The 25,497-nt window shown below is 40.8% G+C and overlaps 1 protein-coding gene and 2 pseudogenes across 4 annotated transcripts; all 3 read right to left on the reverse strand.

Moving 5' to 3' along the window:
• On the reverse strand, nt 1-1,544 carry LOC110503421 (extracellular calcium-sensing receptor-like; annotated as a pseudogene).
• A 10,414-nt stretch (nt 1,545-11,958) lies between these two features.
• LOC110503481 (extracellular calcium-sensing receptor-like) lies at nt 11,959-16,783 on the reverse strand. Of its 4 annotated transcripts, XM_021581817.3 has the most exons (7): nt 16,506-16,783; nt 15,762-16,056; nt 14,791-15,080; nt 14,265-14,545; nt 13,805-14,013; nt 13,134-13,479; nt 11,959-12,875 (listed from the first exon to the last, which is right to left on the reverse strand). In XM_021581817.3, the coding sequence occupies exons 1-7, from the start codon at nt 16,781-16,783 to the stop codon at nt 11,959-11,961; spliced, it is 2,616 nt and encodes an 871-aa protein (XP_021437492.3). The 4 variants fall into 4 exon arrangements, with proteins under 4 accessions (XP_021437492.3, XP_090075202.1, XP_090075200.1 ...); XM_090219076.1 differs by lacking the exon at nt 16,506-16,783 and having other exon boundaries at nt 13,805-14,025; nt 15,762-16,037; XM_090219074.1 differs by lacking the exon at nt 16,506-16,783 and having other exon boundaries at nt 14,250-14,545; nt 15,762-16,037.
• A 3,717-nt stretch (nt 16,784-20,500) lies between these two features.
• On the reverse strand, nt 20,501-24,762 carry LOC110503227 (extracellular calcium-sensing receptor-like; annotated as a pseudogene).
• Between the last annotated feature and the right edge of the window lie 735 nt (nt 24,763-25,497).

A 25,497-nucleotide genomic window follows, 5' to 3' on the forward strand; every position in this document is an offset into this window, starting at 1 on the left:
TCACGTTAACTGGGTTGCAGCCCTTAGAAGTTTAATGGGGAAGGGAGGGAACAGGACCAACCATAGAGTGCATATCAAGCCTGGACAAACGTGAAGGACATTACAGTCAATCTCTGCTGTGGAGGGCTAAACCATTTCATGGCATTACTGCTGGGAAGCGTAGCCCTGAAGGCCATCAACACCACTATTGCTTTCGCCAGAACACAAAAGATGAGAGGACGAAGGTCATCCCGAACATTGTATGACACAGCATACAGGACCATTCAGAGGGCCGGCTAATGAAAGTAAGAGAACACAGAAAACACAGAGTCAAGGAAAAGAGAAGCAGGAAGCTCAGCCGGAGTTGTTTGCCCTGACGATGGCCGAAGTTCGATGATGGTAGAAAACTGTTGCCGTGGCGAACGTCAGACAAGCCCCGCCCACAGAGCAGACGGTCAGGATAATTCTGAGGACCCCGTGGAAGGACAGGAACTCCACAGGCTTAAGGATACAGCGGTCTCTCTCAGCGTTGGGCCAGTACTCCTCGGGACAGATCAGACAGTCTGAAGAATCTGACCAGGACAAAACAACAGACATCAAATGTTAATAATAATAGATTCAGGTTTAATTTATTTGCAAATACATGTCCCACAATGCTGCACTTTGTCAGTTTACAATAAAGAATGTTGAATTAATGTGCAGCCTACATGAGATAATAAGAATAGGAGCATGATTGACAATATGTTCCTGGTAATATGAATAAACCACTACTTAGTAAACAGGGATAGAAAGTACTACACATTTTATGCCAACTCTTCCTATGGTCCTACCTGATTTACTACTGATCTCTCAGTCATAACAGCATACAGGCTTTCCTTTCTGTATAGCCTTACGAGTGCCTGGTGGACAGCTCTCACTGCACACTGACACAGGTACTTGTGTACTGATCTTTACCCAGGTGATTTCCCTCTCCATGTCAAACCTCTGGTCAGGAGGCAGGGACGCATCATAGCACCCCACTGTCACAAACTCCATATTCCCACTCTCCCGTATCTGCTAGCTGACCAGCTCATAGGTGGCCACTGGGTCCCCGTTGGCATCGAAAGACACCTGGTACCCGTTACGAGAGAAGTTCACCCTCCTCAATCTCTCCAGGACCTGGTGTTTGGAAAGACAAGGGAGAGAGTGGGGACGGGAGAGCTGGAGAGGTGGGAAGAGAGATGGTCAGAAGGGAAGAGAGAATTGGATTGAGGGGGAGAGAGAAAAAAACAGGACATTAATTCAACTCATATATTTATCAGTAGCAGTACTTCAGAACAAGTTGTAAAGTAAAATGAGAACTCCTAGGCCTTCATACATGTTGTCTATATACACATATCAATCAGAACATTATACTATCGTCTTGTCATTCACCTGTGTTGGCTTCACATTGAGGTTTCTCATGGAGGTATTGTCACAGTTCACAGTGGAGTTTTCTCTTTCTTCACAAACGATGCTGTGTGGATGGCGCGTGCTATGGCATAAACAGCTTTATACACCATGTTAGTGACACACAGCTGGGATGTTGTTACAGTAATTTAGTCATTCCAATATGTTTTCATTAATTTAATTCCCTTAATCTATTTTATGAGAATTTGTAAGATTCTTGTTTGCATAAAATAGACGGAGACCAGTCCTTTCAATAATAGGTAACATAATTTATTCTCGGAGCGCACTGCCACGTTATCACGAGCAACAGTTTATATACAATAACATGACGTAATTTCATTGCTTCTAAAATTAATCCCCTCCTCCCAACCGAGAATCAAGTGAGTTCCAAAGTTCATTCCAACTCACTAACACACTCACAGGTCACATAACCTAACTGAATTAACTTTAGACCCCTCACCATTATCAATCACCACTTAGCTGACAGTTCTAATTAACAGAAAACCTAGGAATGCACTCACTGCCTTATCTAAAACACCCCAGAGCTCAGTTTCGTCGGTTCAACCATAGGGTAACTTCCTTTTCTGCTTACATAATCCACAAACCATTCCTTTCTCCCTAGTTGGAATGGTGTTCATTAACTTTAATTACTCCTTGTCCGTGTCACACAATCCCTTCTTATGAACTCATATTGTTAATCAGATATAATAAAACAGAGTACAAGTTTACTTAGTTACAGTTTCATTTAAAATAAGACTATTGTTCAGTTTCCTAACAATCCACCCTAAAAATGACTTTACAATTCATACCATCATTAAACACTACATGGAAATATCAATGATATACTAGAATAAGACAAACCAATATGTACACACAATGAACTTCAATGACTTCTAACCTACATCAGAAATCTTATCTCTACTTATAAGGATTTTCCGTCACAATCTTCATGAAAAAAACTGTCTATACATTGAAACAAGAAAACATCTAAATTCCCTAAACATCAAATATGGTATCCTCGCGAGTGAAAGGATCCGGATTCTTCTATTACGTCCGGAGCCATGTATTTTGTATTCCACTGGTCAGAGCTTAGGATTGGACCATATATCACCATCTGAAGTGTCATTGATTTCTCCATTGTCCTGGAAATGACAACTTTCATACACGCAATCAAACACATCCGCACAAAACTAACACAATCGCACAGGTGAAGGTAGCCCATAACACAGTAATCATTACATTTTTCCATCTTCAAAACACACTGTCAACCCAATTAGTCAGAGAAGTATCCACCCCTGAGTTCACTGCCAACTCGTGAGCTAGGGTGTGTAAACCAGCCAAGGCCTTGGTCACTGATCCATTCGGAACTGTGTCATCGGGATCCAAACTACCTCCATATACTCCCACCCTTTTCAGCCAGCAAACATATCCAAGACTATTCTATTCTGCCCTGCCATTCATTACATCTCTGATATAATTGGTGAAGCGCTGTGGATTGATCCAATCCACATTCTCATTGAGAGTGGACCACCAACAAATAATTGACTCTAATCCTGCCTGGATCTATTTCTAGCATTGAACTTGTCTGGCACCCCCCGTGGAACCCCAATGTTGTCAATATAAACTCTATCATCAAAAGACCCAGACGGAGTACTTCGTTTCTCCCGTTTAGCCAACATTTTGTCATGGTGTTGAATGAGTGTGAAAGGAATTCCCAAATGTACTAGTGCACATACCCCTGTCCAATTAGCCGGTAATACTCGGCCATAACGTCATTCCCCCACACAACCACCACCAGATGTGAGCCCTGGGCCTCCTTATCTTACTGAAATCCCCAGATCTCAACCACCCTGCCAAATCACTCATTTGTCGCATCAGAAGTAACATTATCTGTCCCATTGCAGGTACTGATTTTCCCCCACATATTTCCCAGAAGTACTATACTGAATCAAACAGTAAACAGTCTCCCCTTGCCTCTGTGAAAGGAGGGAGCTTAGATTTCAGAGGAACGTGGATATAAATAGTGCAAAACTGTTATTATCTGGCTTTCCTGCTTCCATGAATAGCTTTACCATATAGGCCATTCCCTTAGGTGAATTAATTCCATTTAATGGAAAAGGGATGGTTGTCAACTGAGGTTTGCGGTGGCACAAGCATAGCATTCTTTTTTAGCTATTGATCTGGCCGTATATTGAATCCACTCTAACCAGAGGTTAGAGTCCCCATTACCAGTTTAACTGCACTAGGTTATCCACTGAAACCCTACTTTCACTACACTCCATCTTCTTCCATACTGGGTATGTAAATGTATTTAGCCCTCTCACATGATGTGAGTGATAACTGGTTTCCATGAACTAGGGACTTACAGGGACTTACATAGATGTCTTCCATAATAGCTGATCTTAGTCCTGAACTGCCAAGGAGTCAGAGGCCCCATTTGGTCTACATAGAACTCCTCTGAGACATCCTTCCCAGTCTCACTCTCACTTCCTGTTTATCCAGATCAAGTGATGTCTTATGCTTGATTAATACTAAATCCTCATTGTTTAACTATGTCAATATTACCCTCTGGCCTTCTCGGTGTTCATGGTGTATCAGGAATACGGCTCCCACAACCAGACAGCTCAGGATGGACAGCGCACCCATAAAGCCCCACCCTCTTCCAGAGAACACATCATCAGCAAAAGCCAGACACACTTTCACTTCTATGAACAAAAACAGGGATGGAATGACGGGAAAGTAAATCTTCATTCGAGAGATGGCCTCCGGAATTCTGTTAATTCCAGTTCTCCTCTCGAACACTGTTTATTGTTTGACAGTGTCACTGTGTCTTACCCTCCCGCCGTGTGATATGAATCCGGGTAGCTCTTTCAGCTAGCTGTCACCAGGAGTCCTTGGTATGGTCCCCCCAACAGGCCTCAGGGACTGGATTGAGTGACTTCACCTGTAATTCGCCCGTAGTGCATAAAATCTTGGACATACAGGTTTGGTTAACAAACAGTTTCTCATTTGTTCTGATTATATCTTTAACTTCTATGCCTATTTATTAGTTTATTATCCAATAGGCCACTAACTTACCCACCCCCCTTTTGATACCTGGCTCTGCCCAGGTAACAAATATACAAATATATAATGATTGACATTATCATGTATGTCCAATTCTCCCTTGGGCATCCATTCATATCAATCCTGTACCAATTCTCTTTCAAGTGTCTTATCTACTTTAACAAGTATATTTAGTACTATTTCAAAAACCTCCTAATAGTTAAACAGAGCCAAAACAAATGCTAACCATATCAAAATCCTTCCTACACTTACAAGCTCTTTCTTCAGGGATCCTCAGTATTCTATCTGACAATAACGTGAATTTAATATATGTTGCATAGTGTGGAATACCTTATCTACAGTAATTTATCACCCCTATTTATTCTCAATGATAAATATAATTATTTTCTGTTGTAATATCAAATCCATAATAGCCAATTCAAAAACTTCACAGCTAATATTGTAAAACAGAATCCTGAAACACTTTCTCTTCAGTGATTCAAACAATAATTCTAAACCCCTAACTAAAACTCAATTATAATTAATTTGCCTTAAAATTAGTAACCCAACTGACCACAAATTCATTATACAATTGGCTCTCCCCCGGGGCTGATCAGACCCCAAAAGATAGCCATGATAAGGTCAATAGGTCATACCACCCTTTTATAGTCATGTTCCATACTACATTAGACATATTAAAGAACCCTTTATCCTTAAAATCAAAGAAATTCACTTGTGTAATTAAACTCATAAAATTAAAACTCATAAAGTTCCATATGTGAGCTTGCCTCTTTAAAATACCTTTGCACTAAAACAAATAGTCCTAACAAATGTTTTATGTGTATATATTTGCAAAGCTTAAAGGATAATCAAAACGTCCAGGTCTTGGTCATTTATGGCCTCTATCTCACCCACTCTCCTCAAGATTATAATCCCAGGAAACATCTAAAAGTGAGACACCTAAACCTCAATTTTCCCAGAAGAACACAACACGCCTAACTAGCATTCACTATTCTACTTCGATTCAGAAACTCAAAAGTGAACTATAAACTAAACCTAATGATAATTCCCCTTTGACTCAAATCATTAATCATACATTTTTAACAACGTCTATGTATACGTTTACTTAAATGAACAATTAACCTGATAACATTATTATCCAATGTATTACTTTTTCCCTCGGCCGCAAATGTCGTACATTTCTCAGTGTAAGAAATCCATAATTTAATCCCAGATATTTAATAAAAATGCAATCGCATTCTCCCATGGCTCCTTCAATTGACATATTTTAGATAACTTCCATCCGTCCCAGAATAAGGAATCCTACTTAAACACACCAGAATACAATGTTTAACTAAGTTAAATCAAACCCTAAAATTGACCATAACCAGTAACCAAATAAACAAACCACTTTTATCAGCAAAAAACATACTATACAAAAACTCACTACTATAATGCATCAGATGAAAAAAATACTCAGAGACTCACGTTTACATCTCAATAAAACAAATCATTATCTGCTTGTTCCTCAAGAAAAAAAATCAACTTGCCCCTCCCTATTACAGATGTCTACGTATCAGGGGAAAAGCTCAAATAACCAAATTCAACCTAGCTAATTTCCCGAAACATATGCAATTATGTTTTTCTATAGAGGTTGCTTTTCAACATTAATACCCTAACATTGTTCCACATAATGGAAACAGTGCTCACATTCACTGGTGCTACATAAACAATCAAACCAGGAATCAATAACCATCAGAATCCGTTATCACAATGTTTTATGATTCAGACATCCAGTCTCCCTTTCTCATAGCCTAATACAGTCCAAATAAACGCCACAAATCTATGATGCCCACCTAGCGAATCAGCTGCTAGTTTTTAGCATCTTTCCTGACTATCCTGACGACTCACAAACTACTTTTACAATGTATTTGGAATTTTTTTATTTTTTTTTGCGAGTGATGTCATCAACAAGCGCTCAACCTCGACCCAATCCGTAACGACTTTCAATGAATTGTAAATAATTGTTGGTTGTCTGCAGCAACGGTAGTACGGGTTCGATAAACAAAACCTAATTTATCACATCTGTTCAAATCTTGAATTATAATTTACAACACCAACCAATATCTCTAAATTCGCTATTTTTATAAAAACATTTCGATGGGCATAAATGGTAATTGTCTCTTCGTTATTATTTAGAATTAATTTTGATTTAAGTAACTGTCTCGTCTTTGACTTAGCATTTTAATTACGACTCTATTCCCAATACGTTATTCACTTGTCTAATTAAAACTCCTAATAATCCATATGTGAGTGTACCCCTTTAAGATATCTTGTCTCTGGGAACAGGGAAATCCCCTTCACCCAAACTTTTACTACAACAACGAAACCTAATAATTATGATAATCCCTTCACATCATTCGTTTTAAATCCCTCAATGTTTCATGTAACTCATTCAGTCTATCTTCAAATTGTCGTCCCAAAATATTTTATACACTGCCATACACTCAAACCACTGTGATAAACGTGCACTGTCCCTTTAAGACAAGACATTTACTTGTTCCCTGTAGTGTTTTTAGAATACGTTAACTTCTTGTTCGAATTCACTGGCGTTACCTAACCAAAAATCAATACCCGGGAAACAACCACAACTTTTTACGATTCAACTATTCTTACCTATTTTATAGTCCAAAGTGTTGCACTATATAGCCCAATTGAATGCCTAACAATTCCGTTGCTAGCTGTAGCATCTTTTCAGACTATCCTTACGATATTTAGCTCCTTTGAAAAAAAATGTATTTGGCACTTTTAGCCACTTTTGAAAAGTAACTCTAAGCTATAATGCACGCATTTTTCCCTCTAAATGCAACAACCCATTTTCTCTGTTTAAATTTGAGGAACGATGTTGTTCAACGTAAGACGACGCCGCAAATCAGCCTGCCTCTGTAAAATATATATTCCCTATTCAGATTTAGTTCTGCTTTAAATTCTATCAACAAAGTAAAACCAACCAAACTTCTCAACTTTCTATACCCTAACATTTAAACGTCCCATGTTCTGTGCTAAATTTATCGTATGTCAGTCGATTCATAAAAAGCTATAACATCCTGATAGCATGAAAATGTATCGTATCTCTCCGTTATTCCCTACATTTAACTTTAGGTGACTTTCTCTTCTATGATACATTTATTTAAATACGACTCCCATCTCAATACATTATTCCAGCAGATCATTTTGGGCAAAATAGCGTATTACATCGAAATTGTCTCGCCATTATTTTTAATGACTTACTTTTTCAATTCAATCTAAAACCACATATTAAACGTTCAGTTCATATCTTATACAAACACTAGCGACCATATTTTTTCAGGCAAAACATACAAATAGATGAATTACAATCTAAAATCAATTTAAGTTAACCGCCTCAGCTGGGAACCGAACCCTGGACTGCAGTTTGTCAGACTGCTACGCTCACCACTATACCACCAACACTATGGAACTGACTGAGATTCTCCGCAAATTGAGCCATTTTACAGTTGCCTGTATTTGTAACTCCGGCATCTGGACAACAGAAAATAGCCCTAATTTAACGACCCAAAGTTTTCCCTCAGTTAGGATTCTCATTAATCTCGCTCTCTTTGTATCTGACCCTTATTTTTATTTACCCGATTGTCGCCTCTGACCTTCCCCTCAGTAAAATTACAATATTGGTGGTGACGTTTGCAGGGAGTGTTACACTCCCGGGCGAAATGTCAAGTTTCATTACAATTAAAACATTTTATATTTGTCTTTTGACTCACCTTATCAACTTTTCTCGACTTTATTCCTTTTTCTAACTCTATTATACCTCCCTCGGCTTCAGCAGGATTCACATATATGGGTGGTAATTTCGCAGGTAGCTCCTGCAGCCGTATTCTCACAACCACTATTTCATCGACTGGATTACCTCTGTATTCTTGGTATAATCGGGAAGGATATAGTTTGTTACCCTCACCTCCACCCAATTGGCTAACTTTTTAATCTGAGGGAGCGGAGGGCAGCGCATCTTGACTCTTTTTAGATTTACTACTATCTGCGCTCCCCACTCTCTTTTTTGCTTCCGAAAGCCAAACTCCGGCTGTGTATAACCCCTGTTAATTCTGCTTTTTCACATTTTTTCCACATTCCTTATGTATCTGTTTTATAAGTGATTCCAGCTTTTCTACATTTAGACGGCCATCAAAATCATATTTCTTTCTCCATCTTAGACCGAAATCAATGTTTCTCTTGTCTTTCTGTTCCATATAACGCTCGTCTCCCGTTAGTTCCGGCACCTCCTTTGAGGAATTTTCACCCATCCTTAATCCTTACCGTTACTCGTAGCTATGGTATTTAATCACTTCTCTATGCCTTTCTATATATTTAATTTGACCTTCTATGTGTATTTCTATGAATCTGCTATTTACCGTTACTTAGTTACTTTAGTTGCTTTTCTATCTGACTATGTGTGTGTCTCTTTAATGATAATCAGTATGTGTTTCTCCTTCCTGGAAACCTCATCTATAGATGACTTTAGATCGGACATTACATTTCACCCGTAGGATATTTTCCTTGGGACTTTCAACGTTAATATCTCATATCTCACTACTCTAGACTAACTTACCCTGTCCTCCCCTTAGATAATAATTCCTTTCAGCATTGTACAGTTTCAATTATTCTGTTCGCCTAGAATTACCCTGCCTTCTCACCAAGCCTGATTTATCCTCACTTGTTTTATATATAGCTATCTGCTACTTCTTGATAGTCAGACTACTTCCCATATACAGATAGACTACTCAGGTTCAAACTTTATTTAGGTATGTTTTTTGAATTAATGGCTATCCTATTTGTACGGAACAAGCGTCCTAATTCCCCAATGTGTACCATATCTCTCCTTAATAACCTTCCGGCTTGCAAAATCAGGATTTATTAAGCTCTAGTTTATTTATGGTAGTGCACCTTACCACAGGTCAATTTCAGAGCTGTTTCCTTCCTATCGATTTCGGTTAAAACACAAGGGAGAAACCTGTTGTATTTGTTCAGAATATTCAAGCACCTATCATTGATTAAATCCAAACTCCTTTATAACATTTAATAAAAAAATATCCCAAATAATCCCTCCCAAATTCGAGAATAAAGGCTACTGACCTGCTGCCGACTGGGAAAAGCACTGTTCGTTTCGATCTAGTCACCGTCCCTGTGGTCTGGGGTGTACATCGGCCCAGTCTTAAAGTTAATCAGCAGAGTTTATTCACGAGAGTACTGAGCACGATACAGTTTACCACAGGTTATAAACTGAAAATGACGTCATTAATTCCAGTACCAACCCGTCTCTTCCCCCACCCTGGTACAAAGGCAGTATCTCAAGCCTTCCCACATCGTCTCCCTACCAATTTAAAATAATTTATGAGCCAAGGTCTTCTTGTGTAGATAAGCATTCTAGCCAGTCTGAAGGTATCGTTCATTCATTTCTACCAAGGAACAGACAGTCATTGTTCTAATTCTTGATTATATTTACACACATTATATTCAGTACTAGGATTAAGAATGAAAATTCATACATATACAGTAACATAATAGTATTCTGATTAGTACATATACAGTAACATAATAGTATTCTGATTAGTCAGTCCTGACTGAAATGTATACATAATTAGTCATTATTGATAAAAAATTCCCTTAACATAATGACTCCAACCTAAGTGTATGTAAACTTCTGACTTCAACTGTGTATAAACATTTTAATTATATTATTATAATACATAATATGATGAATTACAATATCAATTGAACAAATGCATTTCAATGTTATATCAATTCGTATAGAAATAAAGCTTTTCTCCAAACAACAAGGAAGTGGTTCCACTCTGTAGGCTACTGCTAATCACATCATTTAGCAGGTCAAATTAGAGTTAAAAAACAAAAATGTATACCTTCATTTCAACAAGGAACACAGCCTGAGACCAAGGTCTCTATTACAGCTGGGCCCTGGGTATACATGTTTACACATATAATTATGTACAATGATTGAAACACTAAACAAGACAAACAAAACGATCACAGATAACACAATAAAAATACAGCAAGAGATTTAATTTACACGTAGGTTATTCTACTAACAGCACAATAACTTGCATTTCCCGAAACAGTTACAAGCAATTAAAAAATACAAATGCTCCAATAAATATTTAAAATGATCAAGGGGGACAAGAGTCTCAAGTTTAAGTTTAGTCTGCAGGCTATTCCATAGGCAAGGAGAGTATTAGGAAAAGGCAGCCATACCCAACTCTGTGGAAATCACATGGGCCTCAAGTGTAATCCATGCTTGAGACCTGGTTTTAGGATATATAGTTACAATATTGAGGAGTGATGATAAATTAGAAGGTAGCTTATTCGGAGATGCTTTATAGACAAACACGAGAGCTTGTTCTCGTCTCACAGACAGCAAAGTTCAACCCACATTTTGATATAAAACACAGTGGTGAGTTCTGTAGCTAGCACCTGTAATAAACCTAAGTGCGCAATGATAAGTAGTATCCAGCTATTTAAGTGTTGATGCCGTAGAATGCATGTAAATAATATCCCCATAATCTATAACAGACATAAAAGTAGCTTGCATCAATTGTCTTCTATTTGTAGAGGACAAGCATGTCCTGTTTCTATAGAGGAAGCCTAGCTTGATTTTTAGCCATTTACAAAAGTTCGTCAATATGCATTTTAAAAAACAGTTCATCATCCAACCATGTCCCTAAGTATTTATATGCAGAGACCTGATTAATTCGAAAAACCATCCAAGCTCGTAAGTGCAAGTGTATTTTCAACCAACTTTTTGAACCTATTGAAATCATAAAATGTGTTTTCTTTGCATCAAGTTTCAGCTGTATGAAATACACTTGTAATGTCTTAAAATCTGCCTCCAATAGTGATAATGCTTGGTCAGCCGTTGACGCGATAGAGTACATGACAGTGTTATCAGCATATAAATGAATTTGACAAGTTCTTATCTCATCACAGATATTGTTTATGTAGAGAGTGAACAGTAATGGACCAAGTAGAGAACCTTGAGGGACCCCTTTAACCAACTCTAATGACTATGACTGGATGTCGTCAACTCTATCAGCCTGACTTCTATCCTTTAGATAGTCATGAACCCAACGACAGGCATCCAATCCCAGTCCTATTGACGACAGCTTACCCAATAGCATCACATGGTCTACAGTGTAAAAAGCTTTAGATAAATCTATGAAACAAGGCGGCACAGTACTTCCTATTGTCTAGGGCATTAGTAAAATCACTTTAACACTCTAGATTTGAACAATCTCTCATAATATTGGAATATCTAAAGTGAACCTGTGTCATGTTCCTAGTTACAATGTTACCAATGATTATCTGCTAAAATGTTGGTCATCTCTGTCAGAGTAGTCCTCCCTAACTGTATGATAAACCATATAACTGAACGTTACAATGTTTTTTCCACTCAATCATTTCTTAATAACGTATATCATTGGATGCCTTCTCCATGAGGTGTTTCTTGGTGTTCTTCTCCGGCCTGAACAGAATAATAAAGCATTTAGGAACAAATAATAGAAAGAACAACCCAAAGCTAGAGGTGATGATGGCAAAGATCTCCACAGCTACAGTGAACTTCCCAGGAGAGCTGACATAAGCTGGGATAAAGGTGATCCAGACTGCACAGAATATGAGCATGCTGAAGGTGATGAATTTGGCCTCATTGAAGTTATCCGGCAGCTTTCGAGCCAAAAAAGCCAGCACAAAGCACAAGAGAGACAGGAGTCCTATATAGCCCAACACAGCCCAGAAACCAATAGCTGAACCCACATCACACTCTAGAATGATCTTTTCCTTGTAGGTAGTGAGGTTTTTAATGGGGAAGGGAGGGGACAGGACCAACCACAGAGTGCATATCATAGCTTGGACAAACGTGAAGGACACTACAGTCAATCTCTGCTGTGGAGGGCCAAACCATTTCATGACATTACTGGCTGGAAGTGTAGCCCTGAAGGCCATCAACACCACTATTGTTTTCCCCAGAACACAAGAGATGCAGAGAACGAAGGTGATCCCAAACGCTGTGTGACGCAGCATACAGGACCATTCAGAGGGCCGACCAATGAAAGTAAGAGAACACAGAAAACACAGAGCCAAGGAGAAGAGCAGCAGGAAGCTCAGCTCAGAGTTGTTGGCCCTGACGATGGCCGAATGTCGGTGGCGGTAGAAGACAGCTGCCGTGGCGATGGCCAGTAGAGCCCCGCCCACAGAGCAGGCGGTCAGGATGATTCCGAGGAACTCGTGGAAGGACAGGAACTCCACAGGCTTAAGAATACAGCGGTCTCTCTCAGCGTTGGGCCAGTACTCTTCTGGACAGATCAGACAGTCTGAAGAATCTGAACAGGACAAAACAACAGACATCAAATGTTAATAATAATAGATTCAGGTTTTATTTATTTACAAATACATGTCCCACAATGCTGCACTTCGTCAGTTTACAATAAAGAATTTTGAATTAATTTGCAGCTTACATGATATAATAAGAACAGGAACATGATTGACAGACACTACCTTTGTATTGCTGGTAAATGGAAGAAACCAGTACTTAGTAAACCATCACAGAAATTACTACACAACTGTTCCTATAGTCCTACCTGATTTATTACTGATCTGTCCCTCTGCACATTGGATACAGTCATAACAGCATACAGGCTTTCCTGTCTGTACAGCCTTACGAGTGCCTGGGGGGCAGCTCTCACTGCACACTGACACAGGTACTTGGGTACTGTTCTTTACCCAGGTGATTTCCCTCTCGATGTCAAGCCTCTGGTCAGGAGGCAGAGACCCATCATAGAGCCCCACTGTCACAAACTCCATCTTCCCACCCTCCCGTCTCTGCCAGTTGACCAGCTCATAGGTGGCCACTGGGTCCCCGTTGGCATCGAAAGACACGTGGTACCCGTTACGAGAGAAGTTCACACTCCTCAATCTCTCCAGGACCTGGGGGTTGGAAGGTCAAGGGAGAGAAAGAGAGGGGACGTGAGAGAAGGAGAGAGGTGTAGAGAGATGAAGATAAGGGAAGACAGAGATGAGTGAGGGGAAGAGAGAGATGAGAGATGGAGAAAGGTGAAGAAAGATGGAAAGAGAGAAATTGAGAAAAGGGAAGATAGATGGAGAGAGAAACAGAACATAAATTCAACTCAAATTTAACAGATGTGTTACTTCAGAAGAAGTTGCAAAGTATAATGAGAACTCCTAGGCCTTCATACATGTTGTCTATATAAACATATTTATCAGGAAATGATACTACAGACTTGTCATTCACCTGTGTTGGCTTCACATTAAGGTTTTTGTCACAGTTCACAGTGGAGTTTTCTCTCTCTTCACAAACGATGCTGTGGATGGCGTGTGCTATGGCATAAACAGCTTTATACACCATGTTAGTGACACGCAGCTGGGATGTATCTGTGTAGGGGGCCTGTAGCTGCTGTATATCCTCACTGCCATCACACACCTTCTCTTCAATCCCAACACCTGTAGAGGTCCCTACAGACAGACAGACAGACAGACAGACAGACAGACAGACAGACAGACAGACAGACAGACAGACAGACAGACAGACAGACAGACAGACAGACAGACAGACAGACAGAGCGTGGGAGATTTGGACACATGTAAATTGATAGATAGATAGATAGATAGATAGATAGATAGATAGATAGATAGATAGATCGATAGACAGACAGACAGATAGACAGATAGATAGATACCTGTCCCCAGCCTACAGCCAAAGGCTCCCTCCCAGAACTCAGTGAGCAGGGGAGAGTTGGACACCTTCTGTGGGGAGAGGTCCAGGAGGAAGTCCCTGAGGCCGGGGATGACAGAGCGTTGGATGCCAAATCCGATGGCCCCGGCACACAGGCCGAAACGCAGCATATCTGGGTCAGTGACCCAGGACTCAGTCCCGATCCACTGGCGGGGTGGAGAGGGCAGGCGGTCAATCTCCCTCAGCAAGATTTTCATGTCCCTGTAGGATACAAATGCAACCACCACCCGGGCTGTGGAGCTGGGGAACATGATTATATCATATGCTTATTATGCTGGTCATGTTTGTCATTCATTGGAATGTCTCAGTGAAGTGAACATGAATATTAGTATTAATCAACACTTTTGACATGCTTAAGATATGCAAATCATGTTGGTCTCACAGATCAGCTTTTGGAAAAGAGAGAAATTATTAACAATAGTATTTTTTATAAATATGGGCTTGCATTTGTGTGAATGAAAAGTTCACAAGTAATCACGGATCACCTGCGGATCACGTCGGCCACCCGTTGCACTCTGCTGAGTGGGTTGGTACGGGAGAAGGCTTCAGAATACTCCACACAGATGCCCTCCTCTTGTGCTGCCTGTAGGAAAGCAGCCATCCCGTAATTACCGTAGTCAGAGTCGGAACGGACCGCCCCAATCCAGGTCCAGCCGAAGTGCCTGATTAGGTGGGCCAGAGCGGCAGCCTGGAACTGATCACTGGGGATGGTTCTGAAGAAGGTTGGATACTGTTTCTTATCACTCAGACAAGCACAGGTGGAAAAGTGGCTCACCTTGGTAAAAACAGACAGTCGAAAACATGAGAAAGAACATCATGTCGGCCAAACGAGTCTCAGTTATTGGTTACTTCCTACTTTTTTTTGTTTAGCTGTGTGGTATGAGGTTAGGGAGACATTAATAATAATAATGTATTGTTTTTCATTGGGCCAGATTCAAACGGATACATATTTCTGCCCGTTTCTACCTTTGTCGTTCTATTCACATTGATAATAAGACATACTGGTGTTGTGAAAAACCTGAGTAAAAGGTATGAAACTAATCCCTGGTGTCCCATAACATCCTAGCCTATGAAAGGTAGTCCTCAGATCATGTTTTAATGCCTACAGAAGTTCTCCAGACTCATAGTCCTGAGTCTATGTTCAAATGCCTTTCTCCTCAAAATTTCACACAGAAATGTATATTCCTGAAAGAGAGGAGAATACAATTGGAACTTGGCAAATTAAAAGTTGAACTCATTCCTGAAGGAGAAGCAATAGAAATACAGTAAATTAAAAGTTGAACCCATTCCTGAAGGAGAGGCAATAGAAATACAGTAAATTAAAAGTTGAACTCATTCCTGAAGGAGAGGCAATAGAAATACAGTAAATTAAAAGTTGAACTCATTCTTGAAGGAGAGATAATAGAAATACAGTAAATTAAAAGAAGCTGAATGATTTCTTTCCGTAGGAGATTACCTGAGGAATTCCAAAAGGGCCGATGATGCGCAACATGCTGATGGTAGGCGAGGAGGCAGACTCGCCCACGATAGCTGTTACTGTAGGCGACCCCGAGCACTGTTCTCCGGTATCAAACATGGGGTCCAGGCCGTTAGCCAGATGGAAGGCCACATTCATGGCCATGGGGACCGTGTTGCACGAGTCGTGCACTTGATAACCGAGTGTGACACCCGGTAGAAGGTCCGAACTGTTGTTTATCTCGTCAACTGCGAAGACCATGGCGCGCGAGAAGCGCAACTCACGGGAGTTCAAACTGTAAAAAGAAGGTAGGTGAGTGAGCACCACTTGACTAAATGGTAAACTAGCCTATAGATTATATGGTTAAATGAGGGCAAACATCTTAAAATCTAGCCTTATTTTCCACACTGTCTACATGCCTTCACATTTGATAACTGTAATTGAGGACATTGTTGTATTGCCTGCATTTGAAAATGTGACACTTTGTAACAGTAGGCTTTATCTACTCTCTCAGACACAAACACACTGTTTATCTGTCTTTAAAACACTGTTTATCTGTCTTTAAAACAATGGTTATATGTCTTTAAAATACTGTTTTCCTGTCTTTAAACACAATGTTTCTCTGTCTTGAACACACTGTTTATCTGTCTTTAAACAGTGTGTCTCTGTGTCTTTAAAACACAATTTATCTGTCTACCCACACAGCCACAGTCCTGTCCCCTGTTCCCTCTTGCGCTCACTGACCTCCCTGTGCACTGCAGGGGCTCAGGCAGGCTGGTGTAGCTGTGATCCACAGTGTGCATGTAGCTGTGGATGGAGAAAACACCCCCGATGACAAAGTCCCCATCCTGGGAGAACGCCGGAGGACGAGGGGTGCCTTGGATCTTGCATCTGACAGACTCCAGCCCAGAGGCAGAGGCAGAGGCAGACGAGAGCAAGGTGAGCCCACCAGCCACCACAGCTAGATGTAGTAGACCCAGACTACCAGCCAGATCCAGAGCAGGAGCCGGAGAGAGCCTCATTCCTCTGATGTGTAGAGGGTATGGGGTAGCACAGCGCCACACAGACCTTCATAGGTCAGGTTACCTCTCTTCTCTGGGTTAAATACCCACTGTACCTCTGTGGGGATTCCTCTGGGGGCCACACTGTGGGTACGGCCATGCCAAGGAGGGAGGGGTTAGAAGCTGCTCTGCTCACCCTGCTTCTTTCAGCTATAGAGAGTGTATGCACCAGCATCAGAAATACGTTGACTGGAATGGTTTAGATAGACATAAACATACATTAGACACAGAATAACCATGAGCCTCTCTTATATTTCTCTTACGGTCTGGGGGGGGGGGGGGTGGTTCTTCACTGTATTTATTCAAAAGTCTAGTCAATTTTTCACTTTACCTGACTTATATTTCCTCTATAGTCTAGACCTCTTTGCTCTCTCTCTTATTTTCCCCCTACAATCTGGTCCTCTTGGCATTCAGGCACTTCTCAGTACTTCCCATATAGTCTAGTCTTCTTGGTATGCTGGCAGTACACAGTATTTATTCAAAAGTCTAGTCCTATTGGTCCTATTTTCTCTTATATTACCAATACAGTATAGTCCTCTTGGTACGCTGGCAGTACACAGTATTTATTCTAAAGTCTAGTCCTCTTGGTAAGCTTCCTCTCTTATATTTCCCATACAGTCTAGTCCTCTTTGCACGTTGCCTTACTTACAGTTAAAGTCAGAAGTTTACATTCACCTTAGCCAAATACATTTAAACTCAGTTTTTCAAAATTCTTAACATTTTATCCATGTAAAAATTCCCTGTTTTAGGTCAGTTAGGATCACCACTTTATTTTAAGAATGTGAAAAGTCAGAATCTAGTAGAGAAAATTATTTATTTCAGCTTTTATTTCTTTCATTACATTCCCAGTGGGTCAGAAGTTTACATAGACTCAATTAGTATTTGGTAGCATTGCCTTTAAATTGTTTAACTGTGTCAAACGTTTTGGGTAGCCTTCCACAAGCTTCCCACAATAAGTTGGGTGATTTTGGGCCCATTCCTCTTGACAGAGATGGTGTAACTGAGTCAGGTTTGTCGGCCTCCTTGATTGCACATGCTTTTTTCAGATCTGCCCACAAATGTTCTATTGCATTGAGGTCAGGGCTTTGTGATGGCCACTCCAATACCTTGACTTTGTTGTCCTTAGGCCATTTTTGGAAGTATGCTTGGGGTCACAGTACATTTGGAAGACCCATTAGCAACCAAGCTTTAACTTCCTGACTGATGTCTTGAAATGTTGCTTCAATATATCCACATAATTTTCTCTCCTCATGATGCCATCTATTTTGTGAAGTGCATCACTCCCTCCTGCAACAAAGCAACCCCAGATCATGATGCTGCCACCCCCGTGCTTCACGGTTCTTCGGCTTGCAAGACTCCCCCTTTTTCCTCCAAACACAACGATGGTCACCATCTTTGTCCCCATGTGCAGTTGCCAATCGTAGTCTGGCATTTTTATGGCGTTTTTGGAGCAGTGGCCTCTTCCTTGCTGAGAGGCCTGTCAGGTTATATCGATATAGGACTTGTTGTACTGTGGATACAGATATTTTGTACCTGTTTCCTCCAGCATCTTCACAAGGTCCTTTGTTGTTGTTCTGGAATTGATTTGCACTTTTCACACCAAAGTACGTTAATCTCTAGGAGAACGAAGCGTCTTCTTCCTGAGCGGTATGACGGCTGCGTGGTCCCATGGGGTTTATACGTGTACTATTGTTTGTACAGATGAACGTGGTACCTTCAGGCGTTTGGAAATTGCTCCCAAGGATGAACCAGACTAGTGGAGGTCTACAAGTTTTTTTCTGATTTGATTTGACCATGATTTGAAGCAAAGAGACACTGAGTTTCAAGGTAGTCCTTGAAATACATTCACAGGTACACCTCCAATTGACTCAAATGACGTCAATAAGTCTATCAGAGCCATGACATATTTTTCTGGAATATTCCAAGCTGTTTAACAGCACAGTCAGCACAGTCTTAGTATATCGAAACGTCTAAACGTCTCACCCACTGGAGTTGTGAAACAGTGAATTATAAATTAAATAATCTGCCTGTAAACAATTGTTGTAGGAATTACTTAGATGTCCTGACAGACTTGCCAAAACTATAATTTGTTAACAAGAAATGTGTGGAATTGTTGAAAAACGAGTTGAAATACTCCAACCTAAGTGTATGCAAACTTCCCACTTCAACTGTGTATGAAAATGTTAATTATATTATTATAATAAATAATATGATGAATTACAATATCAATTGAACACATGCACTTCAATGTTATATCAATTCATATAGGAATAAAGCTTTTCTCCAACAACATGGAAGTGGTTCCACTCTGTAGGCTCCTGCTAATCACACCATTTAGCAGGTCAAATTAGATTTTTAAATATATGTATTTTTTTATAACTTTATTTCAACAAGGAACACAGCCTGAGACCAAGGTCTCTGTTATATCTGGGTGTATGCATGTTTACACATTCAGTTTATGTACAATGATTAAAACACTAAACAAGACAAACAAAACTATCACAGATAACACAATAAACATACAGAAACAGATTTAATTTACACGTAGGTTATTCTACTAACAGCACAAGAACTTGTCTTTCCCGAAACAATTACAAGCAATTAAAAAATAAAAATGCTCCAAAAACTATTTAAAATGATCAAGGGGGACAAGAGTCTCAAGTTTAAGTTTAGTCTGCAGGCTATTCCATAGGCAAGGAGCGTAACAGGAAAAGGCAGCCATACCCAACTCTGTGGAAACCGCATGGGCCTCAAGTTAAATCCATGCTTGAGACCTGGTTTTAGGATATATAGTTACAATATTGAGGAGTGATGATAAATTAGAAGATAACTTTAAGTGTTGATGCAGTTGCATGCAGGTAAATAATATCCCAATAATCAATAACAGACATGAAAGTAGCTTGCATCATTTGTCTTCTATTTGTAGAGGACAAGCATGTCCATACGTATTTATATGCAGAGACCTGATTAATTTGAGAACCATCTAAGCTCGTAAGTGCAAGTGTATTTTCAACCAACTTTTTGAACCTATTGAAATCATAAAATGTGTTTTCTTTGCATCAAGTTTCAGCTGTATGAAATACACTTGTAATGTCTTAAAATCTGCCTCCAATAGTGATAATGCTTGGTCAGCCGTTGACGCGATAGAGTACATGACAGTGTCATCTGTATATAAATGAATTTGACACTTTCTTATCTCATCACCGATATTGATGATTTAGAGAGTGAACAGTAATGGACCAAGTATAGAACCTTGTGGGACCCCTTTAACCAACTCCACTGGCTTTGACTGGATGCCGTCGACTCTAACAGCATGACTTCTATCCTTTAGATAGTTATCAAACCAACGACAGGCATCCAATCCCAGTGTTATTGATGACAGCTTACACAAAGCATCGCATGGTCGACAGTGTCAAAAGCATTAGATAAATCAATGAACAAGGCGGCACAGCACTTTCTATAATCTAGGGCATTAGTAATATCATTTTAACACTCTAGATTTCCCCAATCTCTCATAACATTGGAATATCTAAAGTGAACCTGTGTCATGTTACTAGTTACAATGTTACCAATGATCACCTGCTAAAACGTTGGTCATCTCTCTCAGAGTAGTCCTCCCTAACTGTATGATAAACCATATAACTGAACGTTACAATGTTTTTTCCACTGAATCATCTCTTAATAACGTATATCATTGGATGTCTTCTCCATGAGGTGTTTCTTGGTGTTCTTCTCCGGCCTGAACAGAATAATAAAGCATTTAGGAACAAATAATAGAAAGAACAACCCAAAGCTAGAGGTGATGATGGCAAAGATCTCCACAGCTACAGTGAACTTCCCAGGAGAGCTGAAATAAGCTGGGATAAAGGTGATCCAGACTGCACAGAATATGAGCATGCTGAAGGTGATGAATTTGGCCTCATTGAAGTTATCAGGTAGCTTCCGAGCCAGAAAAGCTAGCACAAAGCACAAGAGAGACAGGAGTCCTATATAGCCCAACACAGCCCAGAAACCAATAGCTGAACCCACATCACACTCTAGAATGATCTTTTCCTTGTAGGTAGTGAGGTTTTTAATGGGGAAGGGAGGGGACAGGACCAACCACAGAGTGCATATCAAAGCCTGGACAAACGTGAAGGACACTACAGTCAATCTCTGCTGTGGAGGACCAAACCATTTCATGACATTACTGCCTGGAAGAGTAGCCCTGAAGGCCATCAACACCACTATTGTTTTCCCCAGAACACAAGAGATGCAGAGGACGAAGGTGATCCCAAACGCTGTGTGACGCAGCATACAGGACCATTCAGAGGGCCGGCCAATGAAAGTAAGAGAACACAGAAAACACAGAGCCAAGGAGAAGAGCAGCAGGAAGCTCAGCTCAGAGTTGTTGGCCCTGACGATGGCCGAAGTTTGATGGCGGTAGAAGACAGTTGCCGTGGCGATGGCCAGACAAGCCCCGCCCACAGAGCAGGCGGTCAGGATGATTCCGAGGACCTCGTGGAAGGACAGGAACTCCACAGGCTTAAGGACACAGCAGTCTCTCTCAGCGTTGGGCCAGTACTCCTCGGGACAGATCAGACAGTCTGAAGAATCTGACCAGGACAAAACAACAAACATCAAATGTCAGTAATAATAGATTCACTACTATGCCTTTGTTGTGCTGTTAATATGAATAAACCACAACTTAGTAAACTGTGATAGAATTTACTACACATTCTATGCACACTATTCCTATCGTCCTACCTGTGTTATTACTGATCTCTCCCTCTGCACATTGGATACAGTCATAACAGCATACAGGCTTCCCTTTCTGTACAGCCTTACGAGTGCCTGGGTGACAGCTCTCACTGCACACTGACACAGGTACTTGTGTACTGTTCTTTACCCAGGTGATTTCCCTCTCGATGTCAAGCCTCTGGTCAGGAGGCAGGGACCCATCATAGAGCCCCACTGTCACAAACTCCATCTTCCCACTCTCCCGTCTCTGCCAGTTGACCAGCTCATAGGTGGCCACTGGGTCCCCGTTGGCATCGAAAGACACCTGGTACCCGTTACGAGAGAAGTTCACCCTCCTCAATCTCTCCAGGACCTGGGGGTTGGAAGTTCAAGGGAGAGCGAGAGAAGGGATGTGAGAGAAGGAGAGAGGTGTAGAGAGATGGAGATAAGGGACGAGAGAGATGAGTGAGGGGAAGAGAGATGGAGCGATAGATGGAGAGAAGGGAAGAGAGAGATGAGAGATGTAGAAAGGGGAAGAAAGATGGAAAGAGAGAAATTGAGAAAAGGGAAGATAGATGGAGAGAGAAACAGAACATAAGTTCAACTCAAATTCATCAGATTTGTTACTTCAGAAGAAGTTGCAAAGTATAATGAGAACTCCTAGGCCTTCATACAAGTAGTCTATATAAACATATTTATCAGGAAATTAGACTACAGACTTGTCATTCACCTGTGTTGGCTTCACATTAAGGTTTTTGTCACAGTTCATAGTGGAGTTTTCTCTCTGTTCACAAACGATGCTGTGGATGGCGTGTGCTATGGCATAAACAGCTTTATACACCATGTTAGTGACACGCAGCTGGGATGTATCTGTGTAGGGGGCCTGTAGCTGCTGTATATCCTCACTGCCATCACACACCTTCTCCTCAACCCCAACACCTGTAGATGAGGTCCCTACAGACAGACAGACAGAGAGAGACAGACAAACAGACAGAGACAGACAGACAGACAGACAGACAGACAGACAGACAGACAGACAGACAGACAGACAGACAGACAGACAGACAGACAGACAGACAGACCGATAGATAGACCGATAGATAGACCGATAGATAGATAGATAGATAGATAGATAGATAGATAGATAGATGATAGATAAATAGATAGACCATGGCGCGCGAGAAGCGCAACTCACGGGAATCCAAACTGTAAATAGAAGATAGGTGAGTGAGCACCTCTTGACTAAATGGTAAACTAGCCTATAGATTATATGGTTAAACGAGGGCAAACATCTTAAAATCTAGCCTTATTTTCCACGCTGTCTACATGCCTTCACATTTAATAACTGTAATTGAGGACATTGTTGTATTGCCTGCATTTGAAAATGTGACACTTTGTAACAGTAGGCTTTATCTACTCTCTCAGACACAAACACACTGTTTATCTGTCTTAAAGACACTGTTTATCTGGCTTTAAAACACTGTTTACCTGTCATTAAACACACTGTTTATCTGTCTTTAAAACACTGTTTATCTGTCTTTAAACAGTGTGTCTCCGTGTCTTTAAAAGACAATGTATCTCTCTCCCCACACAGCCACAGTCCTGTCCCCTGTTCCTTCTTGCGCTCACTTACCTCCCTGTGCACTGCAGGGGCTCAGGCAGGCTGGTGTAGCTGTGATCCACAGTGTGCATGTAGTAGTGCATGGAGAAAACACCCCCGATGACAAAGTTCCCATCCTGGGAGAACGCCGGAGGAGGAGGGGTGCCTTGGAGCCTGCATCTGACAGACTCCAGCCCAGAGGCAGAGGCAGATGAGAGCAAGGCAAGCCCAGCAGCCACCACAGCTAGATGTAGTAGAACCAGACTACCAACCAGACTTGGATCCAGAGCAGGAGCCGGAGAGAGCCTCATTCCCCTGATGTGTAGAAGGTATGGAGAAATACAGCGCCACACAGACCCATATATGTCAGGATACCTCTCTTCTCTGGGTTAAATACCCACTGTACCTCTGTGGGTATTCCTCTGGGGGCCACACTGTGGGTAATGCCATGCCAAGGAGGGAGGGGCTAGAGGCTGATCTGCTCACTCAGTTAGGTCCTGCTTCTTTCAGCTATAGAGAGTGTATGCGCCAGTATCAGAACTATGTTGACTGTAATGGTTTAGACAGACATAAACATACATCAGACACAATAACCATGAGCCTCTTATATTTCCCTTACTGTCTAGTCCTCTTGTCACGCTGACTCTACACAGAATGTCACAATTGTATCCTAATGGCAGACTGGCTCTACAGAGTATGTCCCCTTAAGTCTAGTCCACCTGGCACGTTGCCTCACAGTTGAAGTCAGAAGTCTACATTCACCTTAGCCAAATCCATTTAAACTCTGTTTTTCAAAATTCCTGACTTTTAATCCAAGTTAAAATTCCCTGTTTTAGGTCAGTTAGGATCACCACTTTATTTTAAGAATGTGAAAAGCTTTTATTTCTTTCATCACATTCCCAGTGGGTCAGAAGTTTACAAACACTCAATTAATGTGTGGTATCATTGCCTTTAAATTGTTTATCTTGGGTCAAACGTGTTGGGTAGCGTTCCACAAGCTTCCCACAATAAGTTGGGTGAATTTGGGCCCATTCCTCCTGACAGAGCTGGTGTAACTGAATCAGGTTAGTAGGCCTCCTCGCTCATACACACTTTTTCAGTTCTGCCCACAAATGTTCTATTGCATTGAAGTCTGGGCTATGTGATGGCCACTCCGATACCTTGACTTTGTTGTCCTTAGGCCATTTTTGCCACAACTTTGGAATTATGCTTGGGGTCACTGTTCATTTGGAAGATCCATATTCGACCAAGCTTTAACTTCCTTACTGATGTTTTGAGATGTTGCTTCAATATATCCACATAATTTTCCATCTTCGAGATGCCATCTATTTTGTGAAGTGCACTAGTCCCTCCTGCAGAAAAGCAACCTAACAACATGATGCTGCCACCCCGTGCATTACGGATGGGATGGTGACTTCAGCTTGCAAGCCTCCCACTTTTTCCTCCAAACATAACGATGGTAACGATCTTTGTCCCCATGTGCAGTTGCAAACCGTTGTCTGGCTTTTTATTGCATTTTGGAGCAGTGGCTTCTTCCTTGCCGAGCGGCCTTTCAGGTTATGTCGATGTAGGACCATTTTACTGTGGGTATAGATACTTTCGAACCTGGTTCCTTCAACATCTTCACAGGGTCCTTTGCTGTTGTTCTGGGATTGATTTGCACTTTTTGCACTAAAGTAAGTTCATCTCTAGGACACAGAACGCATCTCCCTCCTGAGCGGTATGACGCCTGCGTGGTCCCATGTTGTTTATACTTGCGTACTATTGTTTGTACAGATGAACGTGGTACCTTCAGGCATTTGGAAATTGCTCCCAATGATGAACCAGACTTGTGGAGGTCTACAATTCATTTTCTGTCATGGCTGATTTCATTTGTTTTTACTATGATGTCAAGCAAGGAGGCACTGAGTCTGAAGGTAGGTCTTGAAATACATCCACAGGTACACCTCCAATTGACTCAAACGAAGTCAAATAGCCTACCAGAAGCTTCTAAAGGCATTTCATCAATTTTGGAATTTTCCAAGCTGTTTAAAGGCACAGTCAACTTAGTGTGTGTAAACTTCTCACCCACTGGAAGTGTGAAACAATGAATTATATGTGAAATAATCTGTCTGTAAACAATTGTTGGAAAAATGACTTGTGTCATGCACAAAGTAGAAGTCCTAACAGACTTGCCAAAACTATTATTTGTTAACAAGAAATTTGTGGAGTTGTTTAAAAACTAGTTTTATTGACTCCAACCTAAGTGTATGTAAACTTCCGACTTCAACTGTATCTGAAAATGTTTATTATATTATTATAATACATAATATGATGAATTACAATATCAATTCATATAGGAATAATATAGGAATAA

Source organism: Oncorhynchus mykiss, chromosome 24 (assembly GCF_057628025.1).
Source record: "Oncorhynchus mykiss isolate SJ-2025 chromosome 24, ASM5762802v1, whole genome shotgun sequence".
Lineage (NCBI taxonomy): Eukaryota > Metazoa > Chordata > Actinopteri > Salmoniformes > Salmonidae > Oncorhynchus > Oncorhynchus mykiss.